Raw genomic sequence first — 11,122 nt, 5'->3', positions numbered from 1 at the left:
TTTCTAAGACAGAATGTGATTTTAAAAAAATATTTCTTCGTGGGAGACACAGAGAGAAAGAGGCAGAGACATAGGCAGAGGAAGAAGCAGGCTCTCTGTGGGGAACCCAGAATGTGATTTGTTTTTTGTTTTTCATAAATTGTCCTTTTTAACCTCAGAAAATAGCCCACTAAGTGTCACTTTTCAAACAGCATTTTTGTCTTGTGAAAAAAACAAATTTTCTGGGATTGGAAGTTGATAAACTTTAATTCTGAACCTGTATATTATTGCTGACATATGTGACTTGTCTTGGTTTCTGAAGCCCAGTACCAGGTACTTCATTTAAATGAACTGAAAGCTCTTCCTAGATTCAAAATAACATTAAAGAGACAATAAAATTAGAGATAAGACTAGAAGGTACAATACTAATATATGCTTGACAAAAAGAAACACATTTATTGCATTATTAGGGAAACATAATTGATTCTATCACTGAGAATGATACTGCATATAAATTAATAAATGAAATTATACTACAGATTTTGGCATGTGCTATCTTTAGTGTTTATGGAAGCATGAAGCACTGTTTTATAGAACTATTTCACCATTCTTTTCCTCACTGGTTTGTCACAACATTTAGAACCATTTGCGTGACTGATCTTACCCATAGGACAAATTCTTTGATAAGCCAAAGAAAAACGATAAAGAGAAGAGGGAAAGATTATGATGCGTAAAGTTGCATATTTTGGATTTTAAGTTGACTTTCTTTATTAAAATGAAAATGAGAAGAGGGAAAACAAATGTTCCTGAAGCATAGGGGTTTTTTCTCTCTTGTATTTGTATAACAATTATGTATGTGTATCTCTGTTGATAAATGAATATTGTAATATGGATAATGGTTTGATTTTTATATTTTCTAGACTTATATATTATAGTCCATAAGGACTTGGATTTATATATATTAGTATTTGCAATATGTTATCTCTAGAACAAATTTTAAATTCACATGTACAGCAATATCACTTATACAGTAATAAAAAAGTGATGGTTTCCTTATCTATCTCTATTATAGTATGAGTAATTAAAATCTTTACTATCATTATAAAAATGTCAACCTAAAACTGTCAGGAGGCAATATTAAGTAAGAGTATTTGTTTGGGATCAAAGAATCACAATTCAGGGTATGTAGATTTGGGTAGCAATGTAAATAGTATCACACTAGGGAACAAAAGTGTTTAAAGCCAAAAGGAAATGTTTATATGCATTCTTCACAATAATTTTTGATTAGTGTTGGCAACAGAAAGCCAAATCTTGACTGAATATAATTGATTGCTAACACTGCTACTGAGAAAAGTCTCTTCCTGTAGCAAGTTGCAGGTGTTCAGGCTGAGTCACTGAAATATTTCTGGTTTGGCCCACTTCAAAAGTTTACGCTTCTACCAGTGAGGATATGCATAAGGCCTATTTCTTTATAGTCTCCCAATTCTATTTAAAAATCCCTTGAAAGGGGCATGTGGGTAGCTCAGTAAGCTAAACATCAGACTCTTGGCTTTGGCTCAAGTCATGAGCTCAGGGTCCTGAGATCCAGCCCATCTCAGACTCCATACTCACCTGGAGTCTGCCTGAGATTCTCTGCCTCTCCCTCTCCATCTGCTGCCCCTGCTCTCTCTCTCGCTCACTCTCTCTCTCTCTGTCTCTCAAATAAGTAAATATATAAATAAAATCTTAAAAAATAATAATTAAAAAAACGCTTGGCACAGGTGACCCAATTTTATTTCATGTTTCACACAAACAACAGATTAGTCAAATGAATACAGACAGCTAACAAAGAAATATAATTGTTTGGCTATTAGATAGCAGAGTTAATTCAACTGAATAAACAGGTATAAAATGATTATTTTACACATTTCTTCGTGCTTCTTTGATTCCTCATTTTTACAAAAAAAAAAAAAATACTTTCTTTCTGGTATTCTTTGAATTTAGTAATTTAGAACCCTACTTGAAATGGGTGTTTCTGTTCTTACAGAATACACAATAGCAGACTGTATCTATTTTCTATCTAGTGATTATTAAGACTTCAATCTAAAGCCACTGCCTTCACTCATCTATGTTATGTTAATATAGTTGATTAGATTTGTGATTCTGTATTTTCCTTGGTGAGTGGTGCACCAAATTTAATAATGGTCAAATTTTCTACTATTACCAAACTGATCATTGACAGAAATTAACAGAATTTATTTTAATGTTATTCTCATGGCCACCATGAATGTACACCCTCCTTTAGTAAAACCAGATGTCTAATGAATTTCAAATAGATCTACTTAATAATTCTTGTCTTTGTCTCATTATTCATCCTGTTTCTTCCTTTTCTGAAATATCTCCTTCACCTTCTATTTATAAATATTGTAATCTTACATACTGCTTTTTTCATTAATCATTTCCTGGTTCTTTCCCCTCAATTACATACCATAATACCCATTTCAACGATTTTATGACTGTATAACATTCATTACTCCTAATACACTCTTTATTGAATATGACTTTTGTCTATTCATATATGTGTATTTCTACATTCCCATAATCCCTGGCACATATAAGTGCACTAGTAATGACTCAGGAAACATGTGTTTAATATTTTTGCATTGTAAAGCTGGTGGATACTCAACAAAGAGTAAAAGTAAAGAAGTTTTGAGAGCTCTTTCTACCAATATACTTCATTTGTACAAGAACAATTATTTTAAAAATGTGTTGGGATGATGCTTTAATAAAAACAACAACAAAACCAAGTTCTGTTTATTTCCAAAAATAATCCTTGCATGCTATAATTTAGGGTAGTAATTTGAAAATTGGGAAGTATTAGAAGTGTGAATTTTGAGTCTATCCAGATTCCTCCCCCACAGCTATCAATGTAATGCTCTACCTTCCCTGAATCTTGATCAACCATTTTGCTGTTCCCTTTGGACTCTTTCATTGGGACAGAGAGACAAATCCTACAGTCCCATTTTTCTGACCATAAAATCACCTCTATCATCATTTTAATAAATGTCTTTTAAGCATTTTTTTATTTGACACTGGATTCCTGAAAGCAAAAGGTGTGAACTTAATATAGTTTATTGTGGAGTTCTTAGCAAATGCTTCATGTTTTTCATATATAACTTAATTAGCTTATCTCATATTTATCATCATATATTTCAAATAATATCTTGTGTTTTCTGAACTGTCTCTAACAACCTCATTATACAAATACTGAAAGTATGGTACAGAAGTAATCAGTAAACTGGAGTTCCCTAGCCATTATGTTTGTTTGATCCAATAACTTCCTCTTAATAAGTTCCCAACTACAGAGTAATTAAAAAAAAATCCCTCTTTCCCAAACAAATAACTCTGTTGACTATTGTCATGAAATGTTCTAGTGTGCTTATTTAAACTTACAAAAACAGCAATCCATGGATTCTTAGATTTGTAAAAAACTGAGACCATGCCAGTCCTACTTCTAAACCAAGAGAAGATTCAACAGGTAAGGAAGGGCAGATGAGAACAATAGGAAGGGGTTGCAGATTGAGAAAAGAATCTTTCATTTTATTTTTTTTTACCTTAGCTTGACACTTTATTATTATTGTTGTTCAATGGGCTACTACTATGTTGTGCAAATCCAGGGAGCATATAGGAAATAAATAATGTAACAATTAACTTATTCTCTATATTTATAGGTCTGATTCTGCTTTTTGTCTTTCTGCTTTTTTTTTTTTTTTTTTTTTTTAGATTCCACATTTAACTGATGGCTGCCAGAGGAGAGGAGGGCAAAATGTATGAAAGAGAGTGAGAAATGTAGACTTCCAATTATGGGATGAATAAGTCACAGACATGAAAAGTAAAGCACAGGGAATATAACCAATGGTACTGCAATAGCATTGTAGGGTGACAGATGTAGCTACACTTATGGTGAGTATAACATTAAGTATGGACTTGTTAAATCACTATGTTGTACACTTGAAACTAATGTAGCATCATGTGTCAACTATATTAAAAATATATAAGTAATCTAGTGGCCCTAAAATCTTGCAATATGGGAATCTTGGGGAGTACTCACTTGGCCACGTTCTATGTGATACTTTATAGTAAGTGAATCATTGCAGGATGCAAATGTAGGGGCCATGGCAGGCCACTTGAAATGTGCCACCTAGGCATATTGATTATTTAAAATAGAAATTTTTTAAGAGACAGCCTGTGCAGGGAGGACACTCTGATCCTCCTATGTCCCCCTGAAAACAGGAATGAAATCTCCCATGTGAAAGGTACGAGGAGGTAGAGAGGTAGAGACACCAGATGTCTAGAGCCTAGAAGGCTGTATAAACAACTCTTATCACATTTTATAATTTGCTACCATGGGCCAAATTCTGTTTGAAATTTCTTTTTTTTTTAAGATTTTATTTATTTATTCATGAGAGAGATAGAAAGAGAGAGAGAACGAGAGAGAGAGAGAGAGGCAGAGACACAGGCAGACGGAGAAGCAGCCTCCATGCAGGGAGCCCAACGTGGGATCACGTCCTGGGCTGAAGGCGGCACTAAACCGTTGAGCCTCCATGGCTGACCCTGTTTGAAATTTCTTAATTAAAACTTGAGAGTTCAGTTCTCTTTGTTCTGCCAATCTCTTACAGATTTATTATCCTTTTGTAAACGTAATATATAAAAACTGCCTGCCTTGGTCATTTCTTTAGATCTCAATTTCATTACTGGGCCACTGTGAGCATGTAATAAAATCTTATGGTTTTTTTTTTTTTTTTTTTTTTTTTAATGCCTGCTAAGCTGTTTCATGTCAATTTCATTCCTAATTCACCTAGAAAACCTCCAAGGGTAGAAGGAAATTCCTTTCCTCCACTAACAAGCACAGATGTATATGTGTCATTAAAGTCTACTGTTTACTCCAGTGTATAGTGATGCATTTCTGCTCTATATGTTATCCTATTGAAGTTAATTTATTTCTTTAAACCAAACCAAGTAATGCCAGATTTGTGTATTCAAAAAATAATTTATGAAGTAATAAGCACAACCAGTGTATGGGCACAAATATTCCAGGTGATTTTTCTTCATCTGAGTCCTCAGTAGGGACTAGACAGGGGCATAGTCTTTTATGATGGTTCTTACAAATCTAGAAATCTAGATCACATCATAGGTTAAAATCATTAAAATAAAGTATTCTTGATGTGGGAAAAATGGCTTTGAGTGATACATTTCAACGGCCTTTTTATTTATTACTATACAAACATAATCTCCTCCCTCAGAGATACTATTGTATGTAAGGCCAAACTCAAACCAAGTAATTGCAATAATTTGCCACCCATTCACCTGAAGTCATAAATGCAGGAGTGTGGTACCCTAGAACCGTACTACCATTATTTACTTCTCTGGTTCATTTTAAAGGAATTATATTTATTCTAGGTCACTTTATATGATTCCTTTCTAAATTCATTTTTGCATCAAGTGTTTCTCTGTGTCTAGGAATGACAAACCTCTTCAGGTTATGTATGCTCTGTTTAGATAGAAAGTAAATTTACCTCCCTAAGCTTGACTGCTCCTTAGATCATCTAGTTTCATTTCCCTTTAAACTTTTCCATTAAAATCTGAGCCTTAGTGACTGTATTATTATTAAAAATTGGATAATTAACATCTCAAAGGATTTGTATTTAATTGAAGATGGCTTTCTTAAATAATGAAAGATAATGACTTTGTTGCAATGTAAAACACCAGAGACAAACAAGTAAGGAAGAAAAGAGTATCTAAATGGCTTCTTTGGTGCCACTTTGATGGATGTAGGCAACTATCTACTTATAAAATCCATCCCTCAGAAAGCAGTTGCACAGCTGAGTCATAAGCCTTTGTGAATAAGCTTAGTGCATGATAATGATATCAAGGAAAACAAGGTTTACTAAGTCTCCTTGTTGCTGAAAATAACAATAAAGGGCTTACAGGTTAAATAAGACATATTTGCTTTATAAAAGGATAGCAATTTTTAATAACAAAAGTCATGGTTGAAATATTCTATGAAATTTGCACCATTTATTTTATAAAATACATATTGAACTTTGTTGTCTACATGGCCTTACTAGAGATAAAAATTTATAATAATAAAATTCTGAAGTTTCCTACAATATAATGGTGAATACACTATGTTTTGGAAAGTTATTTGATATTTAAAATACATATAAAAATAAGTAGATGATAAGTATACCCCTAGATAAATGAAAGCAAAACAAAACAAAACAAAACAAAATACCTGTAACCAAGACACTGCCCAAGAAATAAAACATGACCAGAATGACCAAAGCCTTCCACTTGTTACTTTCCAAATTACTAGACTTTTATCCCCAAGGAATATTTACTTTCTTACCTCTTATCACAATAGATTAGTTTCATATTTTTTGAGTCATATATAAGTAAATTCCTGCCTTGTATACTGTGTTATTCAACAACATACTTGTGTAACCCAGTTCATTCCTTCTTATTGCTGTATATACAGATATAGCATTATTGATTTATTTTCTCATTGATGTGAACACGAGTTTGGAAAGGAATCATATAAAGTGACTAAGGTTAAATCCCATTCCTTTAATATGAACCAGAGATGTAAATAATGGTAGTAAAGTTCTAGGGTACTATAAACACATTGGTGTCTTCAGTTGAATGGGTGGCAAATTGATTTATCTACTTTGATTATAGGAAATTTCAGATGGGTAGTCAAGTTAATTTCCCTTTTTCTATTCCTAATATTGTTGAATGGACATTCTCATATATGCATTCTGATAGAGATATACACTTATTTATTTTGTGTATGAAACCAGGAATAGGAAATGTGTGTTCACATGCGCATGTGTATGTGTAAAATTTAGATTTACCTAGTGTTAGCATACAGTTTTCCCAAGCAGTATACCAATCTACACTTCTGCTATCACTCTCAGTGAGTGAATCCTGTGTGTGATCCACATCCTCACTAGTAGGTAATGTTGTCTGCTATTTTAATTTTGGCTATTTTGTGGAGTACATGATTCCAAGTTGGATATCCACTTTTATGAATTGTGTCTTAAAGTCAAAATGAAGAATAGAAAGTCAGTTGAATGGGTCCACCTTCTTGGTATGGGAGCTCCTACAGTCAATGCTATCTGTCTGTCATTATTGCCAATTCCATTTCAGGTCAAATTGGCCTGGGATTATAATATAGTCTCACCCATCTGTTATATTCCAAATCTCCCCAAAGATAGAAGTGGGTTTATGCATTATGCATTTAGAGAATCATATCAGTACGGGTACAAAATGTGGTATCTGGAATGCACAATAAGGATTATTCAGTTTAAAAACCCTTTCGATAGAGTGAAAACTGTGGCCCAAAAGAGAAGAATGATTTGGTGAAGGTCACAATTACTGTGACTTGATAGTAGAGAGTCACATCCAATTTTGCTGTCATTGCTTTTCCAATACACAGCGTGTTTGCAGAGTTCAAGCAAAATTTGCTTTCTCTGAAGAACTACACAATTACCAGTTTGTGAGAATTATTACTGTTTTGATTTAACAAATTTTCCTAACCAGCTCTTCCTCAGTATAGAGCTGATTGCTTGAATCATTATACACATTTCCTATCTTTTACCACAGTAACATTAATGTTTAGGGATGCCAGTCCCTGGTCAGAATAAGAAATTTTTAAAAAGAAAGACCTATAATATTGACTCATTACATAGAAGCATTGATAAATGAGCTATAATTGCTGCCAATTGGTGGTGGGTATATTATGAGAAACATATAATTTATGGATATGGAGTCTAAGAAATAGTTAGGATTGAATTAGATAAAATGAATTAAAATATTTTGTTACTAACATTCCCTGATTTTCTATGGAAAATAAAGATATAAGTCTTCCGTAGTCATTAGCCCAAGCCCCTACTTCATTCATTAGTTCCCTAAGTGATTATTTATCCTCTAGTATTACAAGTTTAGGCATAGGCATCTCACAGATTTTCCAACTCAATCAACTCCCTTTTTGGACACCCTTTTATTGAACTTAAAATGCCTCATTTAATAGACTTAATTTTTTTTTCTCTAATTCACGCATTAGACTTAGATTTGCTTATAGAAACCAAGATTCAGATCAAATACATTACAATAGTCTTATGGGAGAGTAGTGTGTTAGTTGATGGCATCTTTATGACTCTAAAGACACCCCTCTGTGCTTGGGATTTAGTCTGATTCAAATCTTCTGTTGTCCTGATCTTCAAGACAATGTCTAATTCATAGGTAAATTTTTGAAAAAAACCAAAAACAAAAAAACCCCAGAATCATTGAGGAGAGATTGTAACTAAAAGAAGCATCCCCTGTTTGTTTTGTTTATCTGTTTGTTTTACTTTTACACCTCCTTCTTCCATGTCTCAGAATCCCAGGAAAAAATATCATCCTGGACAACAGAAGGATCCTCATTATTCTACATGGGTTTTATTGGCAATCTGAAAGGTTTTCACCAAAGCCTTTTATAATGGCACCTAGGTAGCATTAAACATTAAATAACTTTAGCTTGTGTAATTGTAGAAAACATTTAAGAGTGCCCCTGATTCTTGTATGGACCTTCAAATATATGTCGTTGTCCCTGCTTACCAAACAAGTCACCGCAGTGATTTGATCATCATCAAACTAGAGCAGAGCCAAGGTTAGTCACAAATATCTTGTAAATGCCTGAAGCTCTTTGGTTTAATTATTTTCCAAATAACTTTGCTCTAATTATCTTCCAAATGATTTGTACTTCCTTAACTTTTCCTTATGTTTAGCATCCACAACCATTTTATGTGCCTACATATATGATACAAAAAAATGTATTTAAGACACATACTTGAACTCAGTGATTTTTTTCTTGCTGCCCATAAATAAATATTCAATAAAAATTAACTTTTTTTTTTTTTTGTATGTTTCTTCCTTTCTTTACCCAGATGCTATGGTGGTGCTCAGGTAAAGAGAGAAAAATGCATAGTCCTTAAACTCTGAGTGTTCATTACCCAATATTGAAGGGAATGATTTAGGAAGCACTCATAGATTCAACAATGTTCCCAGACACAGGGTGGTGTGTGAACCAAGATTAACAAATGCTGGAAGAAGGAAAGCCCCTGGAGGAAGTGACTGATTTGTGAAATGTGGCACTAGAATCCACTGGTTTTCTTTGAATTCCACAGAAACTATTAAGGTCTTGTGCCACTGACAACCTTCTAGTTGCTGATCCATCTTCATAGAATGGTTTCTCTACTTACATGTCTCTCTCCTTTGATGCTTACTATTCATTTAGATCCCAGATTGTCTCCATTACCAGAAAGCACTTTTCAACATTCTTCACTATATTTGAACGTTGTGCATAGGGCTCGGTCTTTTTACTTATGGCATAATTACAGTTTATCATAAAAAATTTGAAAAATATTTAATTAATATTTGCCATTTCCATTAGAAGACAAGATTCATCAGCGTGAAAACTACTGGATTTGCTATAAAATGCAAAACACATAGAAATGGAATAAGTACCTATGAAATGCTCAATAACATTTAGAAAATTCAATTTATGCACAAATGAAAGATTGAGGAAACAAAAATTTGGCAAACTAGGAGTCTAGAAATTTTCAAATAAAGACTACCAAATACAAACTCAAGACATAAAATGAACCATGGAGTATTTAGGGAATGACACATTTGGGTACGGCAGAAACGTATTACAGATAGTTTTTAGATCATACCATATTAGTCAAAACAATTTTGATTTTCTTGAATAAGTAAGACTGGGAGAAAAATATGCACATGCAAGTTTTCAATGAAACCACTTATTTTTTATTTATTTTTAAGTTTTTAAAATTTTTTTTAGTTTTTTTTTTAGTTTATTTTTTTAAGTTTAAGTTTTTTTTAAGTTTCTTCAGGGCCTCTTTCACATCCTTGTTCCGTAGGCTATAAATCAGAGGGTTTAGCATGGGAATCACAAGGGAGTAAAACAATGAAGTAATTTTGTCTTGATCAAGGGAGTAGGAAGAGCTTGGCCGGAAATACATAAAGAGCAGAGTTCCCTGGAAAATTGCAACAGCAGTTAAGTGGGAGGTGCAGGTGGAGAAAGCTTTGAACCTCCCCTCAGCAGAGTTGATCTTTCTCACCGCTAGGATAATATAGCAGTAAGACACAAAAAGCCCTGAAAGAGTAATCAGTTCGATGAAGCCAAAAATGGTGAATATCACTAACTCATTAACTTGTGTGTCTGAGCAAGATAACAAGAGGAGAGGTGGGACATCACAGAAGAAATGGTTAATCACATTCGACTCACAGAAACATAACCGGAATGTTAATATTGTATTTACTGAAGCATCCATAATTCCCACCATGTAAACCCCAGCCATCAGCAGGGAGCACACTCTGCTGGACATGCTGACTGTATAGAGCAAGGGGTGGCTAATGGCTTTGTACCGATCAAAGGCCATCACTGCCAGCAGTAGACACTCAGAATCTGCAAAAATACAGAAGATCAAGAATTGCATAGCACAGCTGTAGAAGGAAATTGACTTGTTCTTGGCAATGAAGCCTACCAGCATCCTGGGTCCGACTGCTGTAGAATAGCAGACGTCACTGAAGGAGAGATGGCTCAGGAAGAAATACATGGGTGTGTGAAGCTGGGAGTCCATCCTGATTAAAATGATCATCCCGAGGTTTGCAACAAGAATGATGAGATAGATAATTAGAAATGTGATAAACAGAGTCACTTTAACTCCAGGCTTATTGCTAATTCCCACGAGAAGGAATTCATTCACGGAAGAGCAATTTTTTCCATCCATTCTTCTTGATTTTTCTAAAATGCTACAGAAATGATCAAGAAATGGTATATCAAGGTTTTAACTCTTCTTGACACTCAGAAAAATATAATCTATGTGTCAGAAAGGATTTATTTCAGAAAAAAACCTGGACATATATCATTGTTATATTGCTGATAAAGTTAAAAGTTAAAATTGTTTGACATAGTATTTAGGGAAAGTTTGATTCTAAATTTGGAGATCACCTACAAAGTATATGGCTTGTGTGCACTTTCCCTGCTTTATCTCAGTAGCCAATCAAGAATGAAGTCTCAACACAGGTCAAATATAATTTG

The 11,122-nt window shown here is 33.8% G+C and overlaps 1 protein-coding gene across 1 annotated transcript; it reads right to left on the bottom strand.

Moving 5' to 3' along the window:
• Positions 9,888 to 10,885, bottom strand: OR5W6 (olfactory receptor family 5 subfamily W member 6; the record flags this gene model as incomplete). The annotated part of the gene is made up of 1 exon (XM_038562468.1): positions 9,888 to 10,885. A coding segment is annotated over exon 1 (924 nt), but the record flags the coding sequence as incomplete, so codon positions are not given.
• Between the last annotated feature and the right edge of the window lie 237 nt (positions 10,886 to 11,122).

The sequence above is a fragment of the Canis lupus genome, chromosome 18 (genome assembly GCF_011100685.1).
Source record: "Canis lupus familiaris isolate Mischka breed German Shepherd chromosome 18, alternate assembly UU_Cfam_GSD_1.0, whole genome shotgun sequence".
In the NCBI taxonomy this organism is placed as follows: Eukaryota; Metazoa; Chordata; class Mammalia; order Carnivora; family Canidae; genus Canis; species Canis lupus.
This window is presented reverse-complemented; position numbering and strand designations above follow the sequence as displayed.